The sequence below is a fragment of the Leptinotarsa decemlineata genome, unplaced genomic scaffold (assembly GCF_025532065.1).
Source record: "Leptinotarsa decemlineata unplaced genomic scaffold, Ldec_3_MD MMD2_tig00001719_RagTag_RagTag, whole genome shotgun sequence".
Taxonomy (NCBI): domain Eukaryota; kingdom Metazoa; phylum Arthropoda; class Insecta; order Coleoptera; family Chrysomelidae; genus Leptinotarsa; species Leptinotarsa decemlineata.
This window is the reverse complement of record NW_027412569.1, coordinates 9,868,630-9,895,333: the sequence shown is the minus strand read 5'-3', so window position 1 is coordinate 9,895,333 and position 26,704 is coordinate 9,868,630. Positions and strand designations below refer to the sequence as shown.

General features: G+C 33.2%; 3 protein-coding genes and 2 long non-coding RNA genes across 5 annotated transcripts in view; 3 read left to right on the top strand and 2 right to left on the bottom strand.

Moving 5' to 3' along the window:
- Positions 1 to 4,154, top strand: part of LOC111518320 (uncharacterized) — a 162,109-nt gene extending 157,955 nt beyond the window's left edge. The window contains exon 6 of the mRNA XM_074176479.1: positions 725 to 4,154. Within this exon, the coding sequence (XP_074032580.1) occupies positions 725 to 945 (221 nt within the window). The 3' untranslated portion in view covers positions 946 to 4,154. The remainder of the gene's footprint in view (positions 1 to 724) is intronic.
- Positions 4,155 to 7,579: 3,425 nt separating this feature from the next.
- Positions 7,580 to 11,351, top strand: LOC111518321 (uncharacterized). Its single transcript, XR_002723949.2, has 2 exons — positions 7,580 to 7,774; positions 11,023 to 11,351. It is a non-coding gene; the product is annotated as an uncharacterized lncRNA (long non-coding RNA).
- Positions 11,352 to 15,216: 3,865 nt separating this feature from the next.
- LOC141482733 (uncharacterized) lies at positions 15,217 to 23,456 on the top strand. The gene is made up of 3 exons (XR_012465689.1): positions 15,217 to 15,670; positions 15,737 to 16,223; positions 16,879 to 23,456. It is a non-coding gene; the product is annotated as an uncharacterized lncRNA (long non-coding RNA).
- LOC111518322 (uncharacterized) lies at positions 19,484 to 22,705 on the bottom strand. Its single transcript, XM_023174739.2, has 6 exons — positions 22,546 to 22,705; positions 21,680 to 21,793; positions 21,440 to 21,629; positions 20,163 to 20,366; positions 19,808 to 19,907; positions 19,484 to 19,754 (listed from the first exon to the last, which is right to left on the bottom strand). The coding sequence occupies exons 1-6, from the start codon at positions 22,585 to 22,587 to the stop codon at positions 19,652 to 19,654; spliced, it is 753 nt and encodes a 250-aa protein (XP_023030507.2). The 5' UTR covers positions 22,588 to 22,705; the 3' UTR covers positions 19,484 to 19,651.
- On the bottom strand, positions 23,306 to 25,451 carry Polr1C (RNA polymerase I and III subunit C). The gene is made up of 6 exons (XM_023174740.2): positions 25,234 to 25,451; positions 24,774 to 25,074; positions 24,580 to 24,702; positions 24,331 to 24,513; positions 23,524 to 23,763; positions 23,306 to 23,456 (listed from the first exon to the last, which is right to left on the bottom strand). Exons 1-6 carry the CDS (start codon positions 25,291 to 25,293, stop codon positions 23,344 to 23,346), a joined length of 1,020 nt encoding a protein of 339 aa, XP_023030508.1. The 5' UTR covers positions 25,294 to 25,451; the 3' UTR covers positions 23,306 to 23,343.
- Between the last annotated feature and the right edge of the window lie 1,253 nt (positions 25,452 to 26,704).

Sequence of the window (26,704 nt, the reverse complement as noted above, 5' to 3'; positions counted from 1 at the left end):
ACCACACTAAACAAAAGCTATATAATTGAATGCAACAAATCAGTTCCTCTCCCATGGAAGTGGTTGCTTTCATTTGTTTCCCAATCAATACATTTTTTCACTCATAATACGTCGTGACCAATTTTCTGGTAAATTTGAGAAGACATGTAAACTTTAAATGAAAGTGAAAGTGGTCTGATAAAGTAACTTAGACAACAATAAATTTACAGGTCATGTTCCTAGGTTGTATTGATATACTCAGAGTGCACCAAACGTTATTTGAATATTCACCCAGTTTCAGTATCAAGGTTGGAAAAAATTTACCCAAAAAGGTATCGGCTTAAGTACTCTTCGATGAGGAGGACAATCGTGACTAGATGGCAATTATCCCAACCAGTGGATAGGTGTATGTGGTCCCTTAGAATGGCCCACTGCATCACCTGACATGAAACTCTTAGATTTTCCTGAGGATTGGTGAAATCTAAAGTTTACGTTATACAACCGCAGTCTACTTCAAAAGTACAGTCCGCACTGTATAATAATTGCAACTAAAATCACCACCTTTGAAAGGTTTTACTCTTATTTCAGTAAAAATAATGTGTTCAGAAACATGACTTCGAATTTTTTGGCAAGTAGCAACAACATTCACAAGTTTAAAATTTTACGACCTGCGGATTGACGAGGTCTTACCGTTCAACTTGCGATTCGTAGCATGAAATATGAATAAAATGTAATTTTTTTCTAGGGAAACCCATCAGCTTGAATCAGAGTCCCAAAGCATATATCGCAGTTTCGGTGATAGCTCCGAAACCGGCGAATACGAGGTCTAATCAAGAAGACATCACATTGGAAAACGAGTTGAGACAGCTGAAACCTTGGACGCACAATCAAAACCTGCAAAATATGGCGTCCATCAGATCGAGATGGGTCATAGAGACCGAAAAAGATGAAAAATCTACGTTATAGAAAATTATTCCTTCATTATGTTTTCGTACACTGAGTAAAGGTTGACCACTGATTTTCTCAAGGTGAAAAAAAATTTTGGATGATTGTTTTTTAGTTGTTAAATACCCGAAATCTAGACCAACTTAGTAGATTTTTAGGTTAAGACATGGTAAATTTCTGAGTATTTTCTCATGAAAATCTTGGTCGGCAGTTGTTCGGTGACTTTGTTGAGTTTGATTCATATTTGCTTTGAAATCATCAAAATATTTAGTGATATAGGTACCAATAATACCTACTTTATGAACGTTGGTGGATTGAAAATCACGGGAAATTTCAACGCGAAAAATTAACACAGTGAAGTGAGTATATTTATCACTAAAATTTTTCTCTTTTTATTGTGCGGGTAAGTTTTCCAATAAACGTCAAAGAGAGATTTGTGATAAATTCAAAATAGATTTTTACTGTGAAATATGGTTCATTTAATTTCTGGAGGAGTCAGATTTTCATTTTTTTTGATAAGCAATATAATTGAATACAACAACATTAACTAAAAACTACGCCAATTTTTATTTTTGTAAAATTGTGGGGAGTGTGAATTTCCGAAAAGGGCGGTAAAAATCTAACTTCCTCCGAGCAAAAAAGTAACTTTTTTTCCGATTGGCACTGAATGTAAGGCTAGGCGTTGAAAAATAACGTTTTCTCTTTGAAAATATTATCCCGCATAAGCACCCGAACAAAAAATAAATTGGCTGTAAGTATATTTTTGTGAAAAATATAATCGAAAGTAAAGAACGACAAAATTCACGAATCAAAAAACATAATATATCACAGAACATAAAAAAATGTAGGTAGAAGAAATTCTATAATATCAATAATTGTGGCTTGATAATACGTACCGCTACAACAGATGGTATTTTGTTTTCTGGGATCCAAAAAAAGATTTTTATCGCTAGCATTTGTTTTTGCAGCTATGATCTTCAATATAACCTTCAGCTATTGTTGATGATCTCCAACCCCCATGTCTTTTCAACGTAATTATATCTGCCCCAAAGTTTACTAACAAACCAGCAGAACTTCTGTGAAAACAGTGGCCGATGAATTCTTGTGGGTCTGGTAATTTTGAAAATATTGCAATTTTTACTGGCACTTTTCCAAATTGATAGATATCAAGTCGTTGTTTGCATGTCCCATCAGTAATTGAAATGTAAGACAACCAGCCTGATGGCCTACAATCTTCATATTTACAAATGTTCTGCTACAATAAATAATCGTTATTTTTTATCTTCGTGTTAGAAAACACTCTTTCCCCATATCTTCAATTTGATCTTTTTCTATTCGGTATAACTCATCAGTTCTATATGCTATACCTAAAATCGAGGAGCCTAGTTTGAAAATTGTTTACTCGACAATAAATCAAAAATGTTTTCAATTCCTAATTCTTGCATTCGTAAACTGATCTATATCATCTAGAGCTACTAAAATGAATTTCTGAATTTATGATTTTTAGCATGGTAACCATCTGATTGACACTTCAAAAACACACGCAGTTGAAAAATTTCTATTTTAACGGTCATCCATGATTTTTGTATAACATATTTCATACGTGGTTTTCTGGATATTTTTGGCAACAACTCATATCCTGATTTTTAGCCAAATCATTAGTTTAGGGAAAAGTTAACATTTTTTCATTACTTTCCATTATTTTCGAGGAGCTCCGAACAGATTATTCGATTAATGTCTTCTCCAAACAATTTACTCTCGAAATAAACGACTAAAAATTAGCGATTTTCCACTGAAAATGTACATAGCAACACAGACTCTCCTTAGAAATGAAACTAGTAATGTGAAAAAATATTAAAATGATGAGTTACATCCGTTATAAGAAAAAGTTTTTATTTCGTTTTTTTAAACAAACTGTATACTCAATCGGAGAAACAGTTTTATGTTTCACATGGTAGAGAATCTGCTACTTTCCTGTCCAGTTGAACAAAAGATTATTGTTCACATTTTGCAAATAATCAGTTCCACAATATGAGGAAAGATGAGAAAGAATATTGAATTATTGAATATTGTCCTGTGAATAGATTTTTTCCAAAATCGTCAATGAACAGATAGAATTCTTCTGAATGATTTGGAAAATCATTGAATATTAAGAATAGTACGAATCCATTTCTGGGCCATTTTATTTCTTTCTATTCTTGTGAAAATTGTATACTTAAATTGATTAAATTGAAAGGGTTATATTTTTGGGAGTGAATAATTTTTGAAAAAGAGAGTTTTTGGCTTCCTACCACTCACACAAAAAACACTTTTATCTACTCAGTTTGTCTTCCAAACATTCGCTATGGAATTGAATCAGATATCGTTCACAGGATTCCTACACAATATACTAAATGAAAAGTGAAAAGTTCATTTACATGAAACATATTCACTGGTAGACATCGATGTTTCGTCATAAGACACTTAAATTAGGCCTCTTCAGTACTAATCTGGGTAACATTATGAAAAATAATTGTGTGTTTTTTCTTATAATGTTATCGATATTGATACTAAAGAGACCTGGCAAGTGTCTTACGGCGAAACATCGATGTCTAACAGTGGTGATGACAGTGTTCCAAGTAAGTGATATTCTTACCTTTCATTTAGTATATTGTGTAGGATTCCTGGGAATGATATCTGATTCAATTCCACAGCGAATGTTTAAAATACAAACTGAGTAGGGAAAACTGTTTTTGAATTACACGAAAAAAATGTCTTTCGTGTAATTCAATGTTTATAAGAAAGTAGCTGTTATAGGAGGACTTTTCTTTTAGTTCGTGCCTGAAAGTTACTTCTTTGCCTTTCTTTCTTTGCATGATTCCCACATTTTTTCTATCAAGATAGAGTAGTAGAAGGCCAAAAACTTTCATTCCCACTCAAATTAAATACTCAATTGCAAAAAATCGCAAACACTCAAGATGAAGCTTTAAAAGCCGTGGTTTTCAATCTTAAGTATCATTATATTTTTGGAACAGCACCGTCTCAATTTAAGATAACATACTACGTATTGCTGATGTGCAAAAAATATATGTATATGTTCATACACCTTAGATGTAGGATACGGATGAAAAACTATTGTAAAAACTATTTAAAAATCATTATTACGACTACAAAATTGATAACTTTCTAGTCAGAAAATTGATACTTGAACATGTTTGTAGTATAATTGCAATTACATTTCCCTTTAGTAATTCAGTATTTTCATTCATAAAAGCAACTGAAAACTAAAAAAAAACAAAAGAAAACTCCTGCAGGGCGATGGAAAGTAGGTTATTCGAAATTATCCAGCTCTTTCCGACAAGTGCATCCAGGATTATTCAGCGAATACCTACAAAACAAACAGATCCTCTTACTTTGATGCAAATTCAGGATAAACAAAAAGTAAAGAGGTCGAAAGAACAGATTCAAAGCGAGGGTCACCAGATGGATGGCTTGCTGAGAGAGAATGTTGTTTTATTTCAGAAGGGAAAATAAATTAAGATGTTTATTTAGAGACCGTCGAGTTTTTACGATACAGGTGGAAAATAGAGAGGTGGGTTTTGGGTCAGATGCAAGAATCGATCAATAGAAGCATTGTGTTGTGGTTTTCTGCTCCCCAATAAGATCAACAGTCCCCAACTGTTAAGTTTTGTCCGTCCGTGTCGATTCCAAACTGTAATATCTCAGTTAATACTCCTTCAATTCGATAAAAAAAGCGCCAGTTGAATGAGTGCACTTTTTACAACGTAACACAAGTAGAATAATTCCGTAGGCGGGATCTGCGCAACCTCTGCTGCAGGCAGCAAGTGATGCGATAGGAAATGTCCCTCAATTTGGGTTATTACAGCAAATGCAAGTTTGAACAAAATAAAGTTGAGTTTAATTCATGAGTTTTTCAAATTCACTTCGAAAAGTATCCAAATTGATGTTTCAAATGTTGGCTTTTAATTTTTAAAGGGATTTGTTTCTAATTCACATATTGGCAACAGCGCCTAGAATGTTAGATCGGAGTTCAGGTTACCTAGATATTCTACTTTAAAAAAGGAAAATTATCTTTATAAATCCACAATTAAGGCAAAATATAAATTATAGTTCAATACCACCTCCACAAGCCACATAAACAACAGTTGTTTTGTTATTTATTTATATAGATGAAGATATGTCAGATGTCAGATGTCACAGAATGTCTCGGAACAGAACAGCACGCCTCTGAAATATGTCGTCTTTGTTTTTCTCATACAGGTAACAGATTCATTGTCCTTTATCAGCTCTAACCGATGTTGCCAAATGGTGAAATAGAAACGAATCCCTTTAAATGTTGAATGCATTATCTCATTTCCCTTTTTCAAGTATTTTAATAATTTTTTAAAGAAAAGGTTGAAGTGATAACTTTAAAATGCGTTGTTTTAGAGCTCTTTTATAAAAACTACTTGATTTTCGTCTGAAGGAACATTCCCCATTCGCGGAACTAGCCAAACGTCACACCTATGCTCAATCCCTAAAGAGATGGAATGGAATCAAAGAATGATTAACGAAGAATGATTCGTTTTCGAAATACAGATTGTTGAAATTTTTCAAAACGTGGTAGGTTTTTGTCATACGTTTTTTGCAATTTTAGTTATTTTCATCAAACATATTATAGGAAAAAGTTGTTTATTTCGACGAGATCCACCACATACTTAGTTTTTGTAATGTTCTCAGCAACTTCGCTTAGCGACCTAGGAGCTAAGTAATATGCATCGATATAGAAAATTGTAAATATTTCGAAAACGATCACCTCCAGCCTTGTTGCGGAGGTGTACCTTTTTTACTTGGAAAAAGTGTGGGAATTAGGTTTTCTCATGAAAAGTATCAATAGTTTACTGTCAAAATAGTTAGGACAATTTGAAATAAATAATGACAGCGTACGCAGCACCCTCTAGATGTTACATGAAAATTAATACAAAATTATTATTTCCAACGTAAAAAAAAACCCCAGGTACCGAATTTCGTGCAAATAACTTATTTTTTGCAAGAGTTATTTTAAAAAAGTGAACAAAAAATTCAACACCCCGTATCTCAGAAACGAAGCATTTTCGGACACAAGTTCATATAGACTTTTTTCTTAAAATTGTCCCAGGGATACGTCACCTGAATATTTTAACGTACTTATGTTACACCCTGTATATATACACATATACATATATATATACACATATACATATATACACGCATATATATATATATATATATATATATATATATATATATATATATATATATACAATATACATACATAAACACATACGTATAATATGAGGTATCATTGTTGCATAATAAAGCAAACACGCATACTGACAATGTAAATACAAATGATAAAAAAATTGAAGGGGTTATATTTTTTAGGAGTGATTAATTTTTGGGAAAGAAAGTTTTTGGCTTTCTACCACTCCATCTTGGTACAACAAAAAAAGGAAGGATGAGGAAGTCTTACAAAGAAAGGAAGGAAGTAACTCTATTCATGGATGTGTAGATCATGCAAAGAAGTAACTTTCAGACACAAACTGAAAGAAAGTCCTCCTGAAACAGCTACTTTCATATAAACATTGGATTATACGGAAGAAAAAATTCTTTCAAAACAAATTATTGCCTTAGGGCAAGTGTCTTAAGGCGAAACATCGGTGTATGCCAGTGAGGATGGCAGTGTTCTATGTAAGGGCAATTTGTTATCATTCATTTAAAGTAGAACTCATGCGAATAATATCTGATTTTTATTCCACAACGAATGTTTGAAATACGAACTGAGTAGAGAAGAGTATCTTCTGTATAATTCAGTGTTCATATAGAAGTATTTGTTTCGAAAGAATTTTTTCTTTCGTATAATTCAATGTTTATATGAAAGTAGCTATTTCAGGATGACTTTCTTTCAATTTGTGTCTGAAAGTTACTTCTTTGCATGATCTACACATCCATGTATAGAGTTACTTCCTTCCTTTCTTTGGAAGACTCCCTCATCCTTCTTTTTTTTTTTTGAATCAAGATGGAGTAGTAGAAAGCCAAAAACTTTTTTTCCCAAAAATGATACAAATAGTAGGAAGGAAGGAAAACTGGTGTAAGGTTCCAAACATTGCATCACAGGAACACTATGATTGCCAAATGCCTGGTTAGTTTTTCGGGCTCTTTCGGTAGCGCTTCCTCAAATTAAAATTTGAAAAAATCAACAGCATCAATGTGTAGAGTACAAAATCTATCGATCAAGATATATGATGACTTAGTATAAAAAATATTCATTGAGATATGAAGCTACAAAAACACATGAAATTGAAACGGATAAAACATTGAAAACAAACTCAAATTTATTCTGTGTATTATGCATTGATTCAGGCTTGCATTTATTACAATTAAATATTATGGGGTGACTATCATAATACCAAAAAATTTCATTTCCCAATCAAGAATAATCAGTTTCAGCGTGAGAAAATCTTAACGTAAGCAAAAAGGTTTTTGGCTTTCTATTTATCCATCACGAGTTTTTTTTTCAAAAATATAATGTGTAATGAAAAATATATCTTTCCAATTCGGCTTATTCAGCTGGTGCAAAAGAATATCCCGTTCAATCCAACAAAAAAAATATGAATTTAGTGAATCAATAGATCTGAAAAAATAATGTTTGAGACTCATTATATGTCAATTGTTTTCACACAAATCCCTCTCAATAACACAAATATAAGTATATCGTTGGAACTTTTGACCTCAGGGGATTTTATTGTATTCAAAAGATATGCTATAAATACTCGAATATTATTTGTATTTGTCTAGACTACTGTTTACTATCAGTTCAACCTTCAAATCAGTAAGTATCATCTCTTTTCTTATTCGTTTAAATAAGCACTACAATTATTCAGTAGTATTTGGAAAACGTAATATAATGGTGAATTACCCCAGTAAACAATATTTGCCTCTTAGGATCTATTCTTACAATATCTGCCAACATGACATGATTTTGCTCTACAACTAATCATAGATTTATCAATTAGTAACGATCTGAGGCAGCACCATAATCATATACAGTGTGTAATTTTTTTTTAATGTAAAGTACTAAAAGGTCTACCTTGGGACAACATTTGAAATGTTTATTAAAGTTTCAGGGCATACTACGATATTTTTTCTTGGTCGAAAATCGGGATTTTTTATTAGCGATTTTTTTATTAAAAAATCACTACGCCACTGGATTCAGAATGCCTCTAAATAGGTGTGACCAAAATTTCATGAAAAAATATTAATTATTAACAAAGTTATGACTACTCAAAAATACGAAAACTCACACAGCTAACAGTCACAATATATCATTTTTTTTATGATTTCAACAATAAAGTGCCGCCAGATGAAAAAAAAAACAAATAGCGTAAATATTTTAATGAAAATAACGGAATTACATTCACACAATTCAACTAACAATGAAGCAAAAAATTTTAATAAACGTAACTAATAACTAATTATTGAAATGTTTCGATTCAGTGCAACAATTAATTCTAACTCATATTCTAGTAGCCTCTACTAATCCACCACGTATTTCGATACATGTGTCGTAGCCCTTACGAATGTTTCTGATTACGTTCCTTAGTTCTTGAGGGCTAATATCTGCACATACCTGTCGAATTCTCTCCCAAAGTTCATTTCTATCTCTTGAGCGGTTTTTGTAAACCTTTTGTGTGAGAAGTCCCCAGAGAAAAAAGTCCAAAACTATGAGGTCTGGAGATCTGGGTGGCCACTCTATAAACGGACTACCACGGCCTATCCATCGATTTGGAAAATGTTCGTTAAGCCATTGCCTCACAGCTCTGGCATAATGAACTGCTGAACACCCATCTAACTGGACAATTAAATTTGATCGTTCATTGATTGGCAGCTTGTGAATAGCATCTCAAAACCTCTGTGTTTAAAAATTCTAGAAACCTCTGCGCATTAATGTTTTCCTCAAAAAAGAAAGGACCAATGATTCGTTCGTTCAATATCCCACACCAGACGTTGATTTTTTGGGAATACTGGCTTTTACAGTTTATTATCCAGATAGGATTATCCGCTGCCCAATAGCGACAATTCTGTGATGACACTACTCCATTTGTACTGAAAGTGGCTTCGTCGGTATACAAATTTTTTTTTAGGAAATTTCTATTGTTTAAATATTCCCCTTGGGCCCATAAACAATATTCCAGGCGTCTTGCTTCGTCGCCTTCTTGAAGTGTGTGTGAAAATTTTGGCTTGAAAGGTTTAATATTCTTCGCCTTGAGACATCTCCGAATAGTTTCTCGTGGAATATTCAAATCTGCGGTGGCATTCCTTATACTGGCATTAGGATTATTTCCGAAATAATCTAAAATGAGTAGATCATTCCCGTCATTCCTGTTTCGTCTTTGTACAGGATTACTTTTTAACATCATTTTTGATACTGCACCAGTTTCATTGAATATTTTATTTATTTTATTTACCGTACCTCAGCTAATACGAGGACGATCTGGATGTCTCTCATTAAATACTCTACAAACCTCTCTAGCACTTCTAACGTCATCTCCTGAAAGGCGTACAATTTAAATTTTATCTCTTACGCTCAATATTGCAGCCATGACACAAAATAATTCGAAGAACTGTAAGGTGAATATTGTTGACAATAGTACACTTAAATCTTTCACAAGTGTCAAACTGTAATATCATTTCCATGGCAACTGAAAGTTAAATTGAAATATTAGGTCTTAGTTTTAGTTAATTTGCGTGAAAACTTGAATGTAATTCCGTTATTTTCATTAAAAATATTTACGTTATTTGTTTTTTTTTTTCATCTGGCGGCACTTTATTGTTGAAATCATAAAAAAAATATTCTCGTGACTATATCTGTTGATATAGGGTGTTTTTGTGACTGTTAGCTAGCTGTGTGAGTTTTCGAATTTTTGAGTTGTCATAACTTTGTTAATAATGAATATTTTTTAATGAAATTTTTTCAATAAAAAGATCTCTAATAAAAAAATCCCTATTTTCGACTAAGAAAAAATATCTTAGTATGCCCTGGCCAAATTTTGTCTCAAGGTAGACCTTTCAGTACTTGACATTTCAAAAAAAAATATTGAAATCGGTTTACAAATTCAAATTTTAGGGGGTATTTCCATTAAAAATGGGTCACACTGTATATTTCATATTAAGATGAGTTGTATATCTGTGGTATGTCCTATTTCAACCAAATTTTGGCAGCTCGTTCAGTTTTGCCAATATATTTCCTATCTCAATTTCATAATTTTCAGACTTGTACCTAGATTTCCATTATTTTGTCTTAGGATTCCTTATCATGCACTAGCTGTTTCAAAAACCTTCAATGTAAGGTGTTTCGAATACTCACTCAGATTTAGCAAAGTATCTTGGATATGGAATAACAATATATTCTGAAATGCATGAAACTATTCGACGAAAGTCATTTTTTGTGGAGGAAAAATCAGTTTTCATCGACCTTTTTTGGGTATTTGTTACCTTCCTTAATCTGAAAAATATAAAAATTATAATGGAGAACTGTATACAAGTGTAGAAGGGCAAACTTTTTAGTTTACCCCGATAAGTTACTGCGTGAAAATCAAAGTATTTTTTACAAAGAAAAATCTTCTATTTATCAGTAACTTGTCGTATTTAACAATTTTGCCTATCAAAAAAATTGTTGAGAAATAATACTTATCTTTTACGGTTTGGAGGCCAAAATCTGCCTCCATTTTCAGAAATGGACAAAAAAATTCTAAGATATTGACAGTTATTCCATTTTTGATAGTTTATTTCTTTACTTCTTCGACAGATGTCAAAACTTCTTTGTTTTTTATTTTGATAATTTTTACAAAAACATAGTTTTTCTTACAAAAAAGTATTGTAAAAAACTGATTAGAGTAATTCGAATCTGCAAAAACAACACGTTTACCTCTACTGATATATCTGGGAAGATCATTCACAAATAGCAGCAAAATGAATGGCCCCAGAACAGAACCTTGTGGGACCCCAGCGGGACAAATCTCCTGTCAGATAATTCTTCTTGGATTTCAACTGAATATGATTTGTTTCCATATTTTTCAGATCATTGTACATCAACCAACCAAAATGAGGTTGCTATTTTTTGCTTCCTTTCTTCTTATCGTCATCGCCTCCTTCCAATTGACGGAAACAGAAGCCCAATGGGTCGGAGGGCCTTCGTTCAAGACTTTCAAAACTTATCATCAGTGCCACAGAGCTTGTAGAACTGGATTCTGCAATGTGGTCCTAGACGGGATAAGAGGAGGTGAAGCTTATGTCTGCGAAGGAGGTTCACTAAATTAGCGCTTACGCAATACTGCTTCATACATTTTCAATTGTCATGTGATGATAATTTTGTAAAATATATCAAGTCAATTTTCGTTTCTTCTTCACATCATTTTTTTCTCACCTCCTGTACAATTTTTTTCATTTCATACATCAGAAATGGGAGGCAAAGAAATTATCAAAAAGACAACATTCATATAACTGTTGAAAACTAAAGGAAAAAATTGGAAATTAAGGTTTTCGCTCTCTACTTCACCATCAAAAATTCACATCAAGTAATAAAAATAAAAAGTTCAAAATACACTAACACTAATTCACATCACAAGTAGTTAATCACATATTATAAACTTTTATAAAATCACATTTACTATTGAAACATTTTTCAATTAAAGAGTTCTTCAACTCATGTTTGAATGGAGACAATGTATTTATAAACTTCAATTTTTCTGGGAGATTTTTGAATATTTTGAGGCCAAAATGATCAGGAGCACATAAATTTATTTTTCCATTTGCTAAATTCACATGAAAATATTGCATTATTCTTGTTCCATAACCATGAATATCCGAATTGCGAATAATAGTGTTCTTATTTTTAAAAACATGGACACATGTTTCTAAAATGAAGAAATATGGAAGCGTCAAAACACGAAATGTTTTGAAAATAGTTCAACACGATTTTCTATTAGAAATTCTCGATATACATCTCAAAATTCGTTTTTGTGCACCTGGTGCATTACCCCATAGGCAAATGCCATATCTGTACCCACAAAAGGGGTACAGATCATACAACATCCATTTCCCGATTGCTTGTTACTGTTTTCTGAATATCTACGACCTCCGAATGGAGGCAGAAGAAGAAGATAATAATACATAACCTCATTTCAAACATGGAAAAATTTGAATCTTGAAATCTAATACTTGAAATAGTCCCAGTGTTCAACATAACCAATAACAAAGGATCAACTAGAAAGCAGCTTGCTATTTCGAGTACTTGACCATGCCCATCAGCCATACCCGTAAGAAGGCCAAGGCCTTCTAGATTCAGTGATACTATTCAAATGTCTTTACAAGCGCAACCTAGTGGTCGAAAACTCAAATTTTCAAACTTCAAACTTCAAATCAAAGAGTACACCACTTCAAATACATTGCAGTACCTATATTTCAGTAGATTTTCAATGACACCATAGGTAGATTTCTCAAATAAAATGTGGTCACACTGTTGAGCATAATAAACATTCACCATCTGTTTCACTTCTAGAACGGATCGTAAATTAATGAAGAGATATTTCAAAGAATTCTGTTTGGAAGATAATTGTTGACAATGGAATTTCCAAGTGAATGTTCATCCAGAGACACACCCAAAAACCTAACCTCTGCATGTGTATTCTGCTTAGTAATTTCACTTCAAAATTATCAATGTTTCTTTGACGACAGTGAAATCTTAACATCTGAGTTTTTGGAATGTTGAAAAATAGGTTTGTACTATTAAAAAATGATGAAACTGCATGAATTGTTCCAATACATTTCGTTCGCAGGTATTCACTATCCGTAGCGGACAGAAACAATGAAAAGTCGTCTGCATACTAGTGCATACGCAGTATAATCCGCAGTATCGATTATCGCATCAAGATGGTTCACATACAACATGAATAGTATTGGATTCAAGATCGATCCCTGTGGAACGCTAATTTCGATTTTCCTACTATCCGATTTTACAAAAATACTCAATTTGTTCAACAATTTGCTGTGTATATAATCTAACCATAACTAGATACTTGGAATCAAGAGGTGAGACTAAAATAAACATGAATTGTAAAAGGGGATGAAAGTTCAACTGTTCATCGTAGGTAGTTTCTTAATTTTGCTCTTGCAAAACATTGACAGGAAACTGAAAAACATATTTGACAAAACGAAAACATCTGGTTTGAATTGAAAGGAGTATATTTTTTTGGGATGAGAACTAGAAAGTCAAAACCTTGTATCTTCTTTTGAAGGGACTTTATGCAGGTCGAGATGAAACAACTAAGTTTCTGCTTCTGTAGCAGTGTTTGTATGAATATAGATATGTTATCGTAACCCGTTTCATTAATTTCCTTCGTTTATTGTAATTTACTACTTGCCTTTTCTAATGTTTGACACTGCCTGTTTCCTCAAATCTTCCTTTAACCCTCCAAAAACTTTTGAGTTCGGATATCGAACAGCATTACACTGGTTAATGAACAATTTCTGTCACATTCACCTGAAATTTGTTTGGTAGACAATTTCATTTCGAGGACAATAATTAAACAATAATAACAACAGCGAATAAAATATCAGTATCAATTTCCGACCGTTTATTATAACTAATCCGATACCCGTGGTACCGTCGAATCCTTCGATATTACAGCACTGAACGCGTTGGCTGAGAATCTCATTCTAAGAGCGGTTGAAGGTCCCCGGTAACTCGGGCGGACCACGTGGTAAGATAACCTACTGGTTGTATTATTCAACTGTGCTGATAAAAGGCTCCAGATTTTTTGTGAGAAATGTTTCAGACAACAGAGGGAGTGTAAAGCACAAGGAGTAAACAAAACCTCTTGTGTAGCGATTTGGCATAGAGTTAATAAACGCTTTGTTCGACGTTGGTTTGCGAAATTTCGTTCCGGAAATGTTACCCTCGAAGATGGTCGACCAGAAAGAAGATTTGAGGACCCTGGTGATGGTTTAAAATGTATTGGAAAGATCAAGAAGTTTAAAAAGTGTGTGCCCATGCGCAACCAAAACGATCCTTTTTTGGATTGGGTCGTCACGTGTAATGGGAAGTGGATCCTCTACGACAACAGAAGACGTCCAGGACAGTATTTGGACACCAATGAGCTACCCCAGCGCTTCCCAAAGGCTAAAACCCGCTAAATAAGACCATGTGTAGTATATGATGGTCAGCGCAGCGGCTGTTGTGAGTATTATAACTTACTGCAACCGGGCCAATTCATCACAGTAGAGTCTAATTGTGAGTAAATCGACGAGGTGTTCCGAAAATTGCGTCAACAGCAGCCGAGAGAAGAGGTTCAATCCATTTTCGTAGTTAAGGGAGGTCCGCGAAGAGAAGAAACTAGATACCAGTGCTGCCGTTAAGGTACTATTGTACCGCATTCGGTACTATTCCATGATTTTGATACGAAGATACTACCCGGATCAATATGTAGACTATTCGGTACTATTTACTATAATCCCAATTTTTTACATTTTCACGTTGACTCCCATCGAGTACAGTAAAAAATAACAACAATATGTGTGGCAACAATGCAATTCCGTGTTTCAAGTTCCAGATCAGCAAATACCGTACTTGTGTCAAAATTGCGAGCTATCATCATAACTCTGCATTATTTAATCCTGTGTTCTGTATTGTGCCTGTGAACTGTGATTCTATCATGTCAGTCAGTCAGCAGAACAGCAGTTTCAACTTCTAACCTCACACCTCACCTTGAGAAATTGGTTTTATTGTTTTGTCAAAATAAATAGGAATATGGACAGGTAAAAATAAATTCTCGAATCTAGCTACTTGAAAACGTCTAGTGTTTTGTTCATTCTATTGTGACAGAAACCTAATTAAAACAAAACACATTTGCAATCGTGAAAGAGCAATTTGAAGAAGGAAAAAGACACCTTTTTATCAAATGTTCTGATTATGATCTTTCTCTTGAGGAACATTTCTTAGTTTCCAGCAAATTTTTTACTCCATATATTTTCCGAATTTAAATGGATAACATTATTACACGTTTGGCATTACTGGCATTTGGTCTGAAATGACTTATGCGCATGTGCCATACCTAGTCTTGCGCAGTACATTTTGGGTACTATTTTCTTGTAAATTTCGGTACTTTTTGAATTGACGATGCGGCAGCACTGCTAGATACTAGATAATTGAATTGCTCTGCAATTGAGCGAGTATACTTGATAATGGGATAAAACCCGAAACAGGTCGTAAAAATTTGATAAAACTATTTATTTCATTTAAGTGATCATGAACTTCCACAAAATAAACAAGTCATCAATTACACAGATGAGACAGTATTATTTTTCGAATAAGAGAGTCGAACATATCAGAAAATGATTTGAACGTTTTTGTATCTCCAGTGAATTTTGAAACTTCAATCTTTGGAAGTTTGACATTAGTAGGTACTAGCGGTCGTAATGGCGGGTTTCTGTTCAAATTTGATATTATTGAATGAAGTATGGCCAATAGTTTCAATTTGAAAACAAACATGATCGAAATTTTTCCAAACTAATTCATCATTTTGCATTATCTCGGTCTGTCAAGGCAACTGTCAATCTTAAGAAGAGCTCTATATTTTATTGACGTAGAGGTATACATATCGATAATTCTATGTGAAAACTAAAATACCTCTCAGTTCAATAACTTTGGTTCAATCAGCTGTTAAATGAAGTAAGTATTGTTTGCGAAGTGCTAAAAATATTAACAAAAATTTTTCTTTTGACCTTGAATTTGTAGGGAAACTTTTTTGATTGTGAAGAATGATTTGGTTATTGATTCAATAATAATTACGATATTGAAGGAAAGTATAGCTATGCAATGAGAGGAAAACGATTCTTGGTCCGAATGGACCGAAAATATAGCGGTTGTATGAATATATACTGTCAACTGAAATGAATATGAACTGTCAACTATAAACTGAAAATGCCGCACTAACCTGAATTATGAAATCTCTGCTGCAATTCCAACTGGCAAAGCGAAAGCGTTGAGCGGTTGTAAACTGTACAATATAAGCGGTGAGCACTAGTGATTAGCGATAGCGGTAGCGAAAATTCGGGAAAAGCACATGAACAAACAAATTTGAAAACCGTGTATTTCAAAACTGCGTCCGAATTACTCCGAACTAATAGCGTACTACTTTCGTGCTCGTGATTCCTTGACCGCGCATGCGCTTGATCCCAATAACGTGCGAAATTCAACTTGGAAATGGTTTCAAATATACCGGGTGAGTAATAAAGAAAAAATAATATATACAAAAAATAAAATTGCACACAATTCCTTCAAAAGGAATTTTGTGCAATTTTCAAGAACTTAACAACTTCTGGTGTCTTGAGGGTCAAATGACACATACTTTGGTAGTCCTAATATTTCAAAAATTTCGGTGTAATCTATATGATGAAAGATATATTCACAGTCTTAAGAACGTGTCGAGTCATGAAATTCCATTCGAAAAGCCCATTTTGAAATTAAGTCCACAACAGTGTATAAAGTGAAGTAATCCACAAATTGAATAAAGTGTGTTTCTCACTTTCAAACATATGTAGGTTTCTGAGAAATTCATTTCTACCCTACTTCTGAAAAATACTGAAACATGTTTTTATTTGCTCATATATTTGTACATCATACTCGATTTTATTTCGAAAAGTTTAAAAAAATGTAATTTAAAGGACATCCATCAAAAACTGAAATTCAGGGGTTATAATTTAAGGCAACTGAATGCAGGTAGGTACATGATTTTTTCGCCATAATCAGTTGAATATATCTAGAATGAAAACGTTCATGAGTATTTCAAGAAAATATTTCGAAAAAAACCTTGATAACCACAGATATAACTATCAAGAGTTGATATTCTCAATTTCATTGAAATGACCACTTTTCAGAGTCGTCCTATACCCAAGTCAAGCCAGGAAAAATCTTTCCAATACTAGGCCAGTTTCTTTACTATCAGTGTTACCAGAAATCACAGAAAAGTCTGTAAGTCGAGATATCCTTACGTATATAAGCAATCGATAATATTATTTACTCATAGATTAACTGTTTACCTTTCATTCATCAATTTATTTATAAACGGAAAAACCCATATTCCTGTATAATTGAAAAATTTGAATTTATTTACACAAGATTTGTTTACCAATGTCGGACTTTGAGGAATATCAGGTTGTTGGAAATAAAATAAGTCTGAATTTATAAGAATATATAAAGTCCAATCTTTACATGTATGATTTGAACAATGTCCATTAATTTGTCAAAATATGTTTCATCGGCCTAGCTAGCCATATAGAAGATCAATGATAATTAGTTTCAAAATGTGTTTCTGCATTCTGTTTCAAATTGTCCTAAACTGCTCTGCAAATGTAATAACCGTATCAATAACAAAAGAATGAATTTCATCTTCGGATTATCATTAAGATAAATATGCAACAAGATTGGCCCAAACACATAACCTTGTGGCAGTTCCCACCCGAATATTATCTCTTTAATTCAGGTTCCATTTATTTTTACTTGCTAAATTATGCTGGTATGTTTATAACATTCGATTAACAACCCCACGAAAACCTTTTGTTTTTCCAAAAGTAATGTATGGTTGATTGTATCAAATGCTCATGCATTTTATAAAATGAAGCTTCCTCCTCCTTCTTCCTTTTGTTACAATAAAACAACAGAAAACAGAAAAAATATATTGGATAGACAATTTATTCAGTTGGATCAACTATTTAAGTTTAATAAACAATCATACAAAATAACAAAATTTCTGCTGACACTATCATGGTACAAAATTGAACAAGTACAGTGATAGAATGAAAAAAACGAAGGATTTGAAGATTTCATTCACAGTTTTATACTGGGAAACATAAATTGCAAAGTAAAGGGCTACAAATTGGGACATTCCTCAAAATAGTTGCAGAAAAACTGAAAGGTTTCAATTCCCCATGTAACATAATGCTCAAACAACGAAAAATGTATTCTCCAAAAGATGAAACTCTTTGAGGAATGCACTATTATTTGTAACCTTTTGAAACAAGGAAAAAGAATAGCTATTCTGGAATAATTACGTGATTTTTCTTGATAAAGACAATCCACAACAATTGTAGAACTACAATTAGTAGAAAATTGTAAAAACAGACAACAAAAAACCTGTCAAATGGTAGTTAGGAGCGACAAGTGGTTCAAGAATAGGCACTCTCAAGTTATGAGAAAGAAAAATTGCTACAATATTGCATTTCAAAAAAGAAAGTCTGTTCAGTACCTGAGTAAAGGTACTACACATATTCTAGGACCCCATCCCATGCTTTTTCTTATGGCATGAAGTGAGTAAATATCGTTTGGGTGTTCGTATTAGATGGCATTGAACTCTGAGATGAGGGTTGAATAATAATAATAATAATTCAACCCCAATTTTCATTGTTACATCAATGAAGGTCGATATCGAAAAGGTCTCAATTACTTCATACACAATAAGGGTACAAACAATCATATCAGATCAATACCTGTTCAGACTATTTTTCTACCTGTTCCAGAGACCTGACAGAAGTTCTTCCTTTTTTCTTCATGTTTTGGAATCAATATTAATATTATTCAACCCTCATCTCAGACTTCTATGACATCTAATACGACCACCCAAACGATATTTACTCACTTCACCCTGATGGCTGAAGACCTTCCTCGCCGACCTTGAACCGTTTGAAATGTTTCAAAATGGAGCACCCTAAGAAAGAACATGTTGTCTTAGATGAAGAAAAGAAAAAATTTAGAAAATAAGAAGAAACAATATGAAAAAGAAGAATCATTATACAAAATAAGAAGAAGAAACAATAGAAAACCAAGAAGAAACAATAGAAAACTAAGAAAAAACAATATGAAAAATAAGAAGAAGAAACAACAGAAAAATAAGAAAAAATGATATTAGATATGAAAAAGAAAAAAACTGATCAGTGCATTTTATATTTGAAAAATTGTTGAAGTGTGATAATAATTATGTGACTCCTAATAAGAACAAAATTTCAACAAAATCTTACTGTTTGGATTCTTCTAGAAATACAGACAGAACATTTTGATACTTGCCAAAAATGGGTAGTGTAATAATACCCTGATAGATTCATTAGATGTAGAAGATCGTCAATTCTTCAAGTAACAAATGCTAAAAATGAAATTTTTTTAGAGAAAATCTGACCCATTTTATTCTATCAACATTACATTTTTTGCAAAATATTTTTGTCTAGGAAAATTTATTGGTAGATCACTCAAGAATTTCATTCACGCCGAGAAAACTTATGGATAATTTTGTTTCCGTATAAACTGCAACCATAAACCCTTTTTTGGAAAAAAGTATTGTTTACTAATTGCTAATCTTACCCTTATGATTCAGGAGTGCTGCTTATGTAGTCTGGAATCAACTCCTTTTAAAAATTTTGTCCTAGAAAATCTTCATCAAGAAAAATCTCATAAAATTTTCATTTTCACGTACAGGAAAAAAAAACTCTATAGTAGACAACAAAAGTATTGAATTGTGTGTACAGCATTCAGAACATTAATATAGAACACTCTGATATAGGTACATTTTAATTAAGCTATGCCTATTTCAAATGTCCTGGAGCTCAAATGAGCCAAAACAATCCGCTTCTCTCACTATTTCAAGATCACAAATTCAGGGATTCAAAAACCCAAGAAATGGCTGCCATCCCAGTGTTCCCCCATGGATTCTTCCTTCAACTCTGCCTTGATGGGAATTGTAAACTCGTCGGTGTTGGATGTACCTCTGTAAATACATCGACACTCTCACTGAGGAATTTCCTTAATAAAAAAACTTACCCATCGTGATCCAATAAAAATAGCTTCCTAGGTTGTCTGGGGAGGTTCTGCGAAGGAATGGCACTGCGCCGGAGACGTCTGACTTTCGTTTCTGGATTTTCTGAAGAAAAAAAAACAACAAAGTAACAAACGACTACAATGCAACACGGGCACTCAAGTATGAGCAAACATTTACTATGAATAACAATCAAACCACATGGTTACGAACACGTAGGGAGTTTGTAAACTTGTATCTGAATTTTTTTTTCTAATCGAACTTCAAAAGTTACTAAATTCAACAGAGCCCACAAGAACACAAGACATAATACTTTTAACTTCAATTTTAGAAGTCACTTTGATCATCGAATATAATTACCAATGACGAAATCCCTTTTGGTAAAATGTTTGCTGCACACCCCCATATACTTCGTAATGTGAATCTGCGTTCTCAGAGCCTTTCTCCATTTTTCTCGGAGCTTCTCTTGTTTCGGAAACATATGTAAAGTAGATTCTCTCGATTTGTATGTATTACAGCCTGCTACGGAGCAATACCTCCTACCTCTAAGCATATTGACATCTCCTAGAACAAAAATGTTTACAAACTCGATAAGACAGTTTGGAAATTACAAAAATGTTATTTCACTTGAATATTTTATCTCATTTCATTAAACAAGTACTATATAAGTAAATTTGTACTACATGTCTTTTCTAAAGACAAAATGTTAATGTTTGGAAGAACATCAGACTAAAATGCATGAGATTAATCCACTCCAGTTGCAAGCCACAATGAGAGATAAGTGGCAACACTGGCCAGGGTCCTTGTTTTATTATTTACTTCATCAGCAGGTTCATGCAGCTTGTCAAATCTAGGAAGACTTGAGAATTCTATCTCTCTCCTCACTCTCCTTCCCCCTCTCCCCACTCTCCCTCTCCTCACTCTCTATCTTCTCTCTCTCTCCTCTATATCTTGTCTCTCTTTCCTCTATAGCTTGTCTCTCTCTCTCCTCTATATCTTGTCTCTCCTTCTCTCCTCTATATCTTGTCTCTCTCCTCTACATCTTGTCTCTCTCTCCTCTATATCTTGTTTCTCCCCTCTCTCCCTCCTATCTCTCTTCTCCCACTCCTATCTCTCTCTTCTCTATCTTGTCTCTCTCCTCTCTATCTTATCTATATCTCTCTCTCCTTTCAATCTCTCCTCTCAATCTCTCTCTCCAGAACTATGTGAAAATATAAAATTCTTCATGACATCAAGTGTGAGATGATGAATCATTTGGTAACTCAAGTTTCTCCAAAAAGATTGTAGCGTGATACATTCTATTAAACTTTTAGGTAACTTGTTGTACATTTTCACTCCATTATATATAATTAAGTTCCTGATTTGACTACTTGTTGGGATAAGAATCTTTAATAGGTAAGCCAGTTCAGTGTTGTGGTGAGAGTGAGAAGTAAAGGTACCTTTGTTCTTGTGTATAAGGCATGCTGATTCATGTCTACGGGTTTTCAAAAAGTAAACCCAATCAATACATTTGCATTTCATGATTGAAGAAAATTAAATAACCCATCTGTGTGAATTTTATTTTGGCTCTTTTCTCAGTTCCTAACAATACTCAACTTTGCTTTGAAGGGAAAAAAGTTAGAAGGAATCTCACTTACCTTCAGATGAACTATCAGTCTTGATTATTATATTTTCAGTTTCAATAGGTGCCAAAGTAACCAGTTTGGCTTTTGGTTCCTGACTGGGTGCTTTCTTTCCACTCTTCAATAGCTTGATGATTTTCTTCTTAGGGCCATATCTATACTTTCTTACTACTCTAGGATCTAATTTGAGGCATTCAGCAACAGTCTAGAAGAATTCATTGAAACACTCCCTTTTTTTATGTGTTGTCGACTTACGTCTATTATACTGAGATCTGGGAATTTGTTTTTGAAAAACTCGCATGCATTCATGACGAACAACTGGGCCACTTCATTTTCTTGGATCGCAGAACGTTTCTTCTTTTTCTCGATCTGAAACGAAGACGTTTATAAATAGGCACAGAACAGACTCATCGAACCAAGTGATATAATGATGATAATTATAAAAACTTTTTTCAGTCTCTAATCCTCCATTAATATACAGATAACTTTTAAGGAAAGGAATGAAAATATTGGAATATTGATAGAAACGAAAAGGAAGTGACACAAACTAGAACAAATAATTTTTTGCTTGCCACAAAAATGACACTGTTTTGAAGGAGAATAATAATGTGCAATTAATATTTACCATGGTTTTAGTAATACAATGTAAATACTTCTGAAACAAATATATTTACATAAAAACAGAACTAAATGTGTGACGTATTAAAAAAACTTTAACGTGAGATTTCTACTCAAAACCTACAGTATCCTACAGAACAAATAATTTTTGTCATGTGGAAAGTGGTTCTTGTCAAAGAATGTATATCGGACAAACCGAAATAGCTTTCCTCAAAAGAATGAAAGAGTAAAGTAGTAGTTTTTTGAATGGGGAGACCAACTCAACATTTGCGAACCATCTTTTGACAGAGAGGCATGAGTTCAATCAGGATCATGACATATTGCATTTGGAATATATAGGAGGTTTTTCCAATTGAGTTTGAGTTGTTATCACATGTAAGACAAGGAAAATCGAATAACATCTGAAACAGTTTTTAAGTTATCAGTTATAGGTTAAAAATGTGCCATTAGAATAATTGGTTTTTAGTCAAGTCGGTAAATCATGATTGTTTTGGAAGATTTACCTGACAGTAGTCATGATCTATCAATAAATTAGGAAGTTCCATTGCTTTCTATTTTTATCACAATTAACAAAGGATTATCACACTACCAAGCAATATTTAACCCTTTTTGGGCGATCAACAAATAACTATCAAACGTCAAAATTTGACACCAATCAAAGTCAATTGAAGAAGTTGTATTCTGTGGTTGAGATGCAAACACCTCATACTTTAAGTCCTGTGGTGGTGACTTGGTATTCTTCAATGAAAAACTCTCAAGAGTTGTATAGTAAGCAAGATAAGAGAAAAATCGCTAACCGCATTGCTGAATATCTGGAATTTACATGCAGCTGCAGCAAAATGTTTGAGCAAGTTTTAACTCTAATTTTGAACCAATAATATAGTTTCCAATAAGAATTGTCAGATGTCGCACTTTCGAAAAAAGTCTGTTCTTGAATTTCAGATTGATTACCAGTAGAAACTAAGTTCTTGACTCTTCGCATTATCGAAAACGGTTGCAGCTGCTTAAGTACTGCTACAGTCATGATATTTTTCCAAGAAAGTTATGCCAGGATATTATAATTATATTATGACGGATCAAATAGATTTTTTCAATATAGTCGATTTGTTTCTTTTCAAACTAATTAAAAGAACAATCCGTTCTGGCCAGTCTCAAATTACCTACGCTGTAGGTAACTACTATCCTGATTAATACCACGAAGGGCGTTGGATTTAGTTTTTCCAAGTGTCACCAGAAAGAAAGCAGGTATAATTAAAAAATTCATGAGGTAACAAATATTTTTATTAAAAAAATTTAAAGAATCAATAAGAGGAATTCAGCTCATCTAATAAATCAGTACACTTATTCCTAAGGATCATGACTGCTTCCTTGAAAATATCCGCTGGTTGCATCGCTCCAACTGATTCTATGGTAACTGGAAAATAAAAATAATCTCTATTTTCAACTGCTTACACAACTATTTGCACTCAATTGATACTCACAAATAAAGTAGTCTCGAACTCTGGTCATCTCTACTGAATCTTTAAGGTCCTTATACCGATAAACATTCCTACTACCGGTGGCATACCTAGTACTGTTAACTACGGCAACTTTTCTTCCATTGCCTTCTTGTCTTATAGATATAACACCTGGCGAAAAACATTTCTGTAGCTGGTACGCTGCCTCTCCTTCTACTTCTCGCACTAATTTGATTTCGGGGAGGTTTCTATAAAATGCGGAAGCTGGAAATTATGGAGGAGTGAAATTGAGTAAAATCATAAGGATCACTTCATCAAAATTACAGCGTGAGAGCAAGCAATACATAAGTGGAACTACCCACTGGTGTAACACCCAAGTCTGCTAACCCAATTTTTCACATAAACATTGGTGGTATTACCAATGTTCAAAACTGACAACTTTGTTAGCAGAAATATGGAAAGCTCTCTGGGAATGCCATCGTAAAACTGAAACATGTTTCTAGAAAGGTTAACGCAGTCAGGCTACCAGAATCAAAATGAAAAGATGAATAGATAAGTACTCTGACCATCCAAAATTTGATTTCAATTCAAGAGCAGCCAGTATACAGATGTTTCAGTCTATTGGCCATCACCAGTGCCTACAGACCATGGCCAAAAAAACTAATGTACATAGAACTAGACTACTATCACTGGAGGAACTAATAGTTCTTGAAGGTGAATTTTGAAATAAGCCTTATTTCGTACACCTCATCAACTCGTAATCTATGATAAAAAACACCAGAATTTCATGTCATATCAAATGAAGTTAATTAAAATTACCCATCAACTTACCAACTGGTGAAAACTTGGCATGAGTTCTGCCACAACCTTTGACTGCTGTCAATTTCAAATCCAGTTCTTGATTAGGACGGAGTTTGTTAATAAGGATGTCGGAGTACATAGGACCTACATCTGATTCTTTCAATTTATCTTTTTGGTTTCCATTTGGAATCCATTTGATGTGTTTCGAGTAAACTAAAAATATTTAAATTTATGGTTTTGATTAGAAAAAGTTTCAAGAAATCTTGACAAAAATATTACCAATGTCATTTTTGTACATATCTTCAGCCCTTGAAGAGTCTTTTTTGTTTGTTTCCTTATTCCAAGTGCATTTCATTTTCAGCTCAAATTCGAGAGAATTGTTTTCATTGTGCTCAGAGGAATCTGGAAAAATTCATACATAACCCACCCATTCAGCACCTAAAAAACCCTAAACTTTAATAAAAATTACTTACCATCTGTTAGGCAATCAAATATCCGAGGATCGGCCTTCAATGGTATCAGTCCTAATCTATGTGACAACACTTCATCCTGCATTACTGATGTATTGTTGAGAATTTGTACCCTATCAATGGCCATAGAAGGTACATCGCTTAATATTAGTCTTCGAATGGCATTGACAAAAGATGTATGGATTCCGACCAGATCAAACTCCATTTCGTAGTTTTCATTACGAACAATAACTATGTTGAACCTCTTTCTGAAGTTTTTTATATCGAATTGTTCAGTCAGAACTGAAGGAGCCTTCGAAACATTCTATAACAAAACAAAAACAATGTCATAGGGATATAATTTACATCGATTCATGAAGTAATTAGTATTATACTCATCAGTTCTGATTCAGTAGAAACGTTTTAATGTCAGGAATTGTAATTGAATACATTAATAGTAACAATGACAAATATTTTTAATCACCTTTATTATTTTCATTTCTTTCAATGTTACTCGTGGATTGTTATCGTTAACTGAATCCATAGTTCAACAGTACGTTTCGTCTTTCCAGGTTAACTTATTTTCACAAATTTCCTCCTGCTTGCATAAATGACTGATAACTGAATATCGAAAAATTGAAACACAGAATAAACCCATACACATACAATAAAATGTTGTGGATTATAATGAGGTTAGGAGAGTAGTATAACAGTAGGTTATTTTTCTTCTACTTCTTATATATTTCTTTGTCTGCCTCAGTTATCAGGACGATACAAACATTTATTTTTGAAAAGTTTTCTTGAAAGTCACTAGAATGGATGGAATGGCATATTATTATCATTGTTGATATCCGACATTACGTAATGTTAAATGAAAGGAAAGTTTATATTTATTGAATCAGAATAAATATTTGGTGAAAGAAATGAGCAGTAAAAAAAGTAAGGAATATCTTTTTTTTAAGTTGAAAAATTATAACTGAACTAACCGATACTTGATGAAAATCCATTATAACGTATTCAAAAAAACAGTTTTGATATGATACCTTTCGCGGTTTTGTTAATTTCCAATTGTGAATCTCACATTGAAGTGTGTTTTTTTAATACGATATTTGAATTAAGCGTGGATGAACTGGAGTAACATTCGATGTTGCATTCAAAGGATGAATGTCTAGAATCTTGACTCTAGAGGTTGAACTTATCCATACTGTGAATTCATGAATTATCAAACATGGAAGTGTTGTTCGATTGTGGTACAATTGTAAAATAATATGGTGAACTAGTGATCTCGCTGCTGATTGCGAACCAAAATTATTGATTTTTCGAAAATTGATTTTGAAATTGAAATACTTTGAATAAGAAAATATAGTTCGCATCAGTTCTCAAAATATTTCATATCAGACTATTTTTGTCCTCTGATCATATATTTCGAATTAAAACGTTACACTTTGGTCTACTTTCGATGATATGGCCACTCGAAAGTCGAAACGATAACAGAAAATCACTTTTTAGAAATTTTGATTGTCTCATTTCAAATGTTTCCATCCACAGATCATGAAATTTGTGATCAACCAAAGTAATCATTTTAAAATAATCATTTACTAGAGTTTTTATTATCATTATTTGTTGGCAGTATCACGGAAAGTCACAAATAGTCAAAGTCAAGAAATGAAAACTATTTTGTTGAATTCTGAAAATTTTACTGAATTTTGCCTATGTGCTGAATAAAACTCATCAGTTCAGACTTTTTGAAAATGAAACACCACACACCACAAACTGAAAGAAAAAGCTCTATCAAAACAGCTACCCTCATATGAACATTTAATTATACAAAAACACTCATGTTTTATTCAGTTGGTACTCCAAACATTCTTTATACAATGAATTTCAATTAGTAATCCATCGAAAATTTTCTGTTGATTTTAAGAACTCGCCTGTTATGGAACATACCCCTGAAA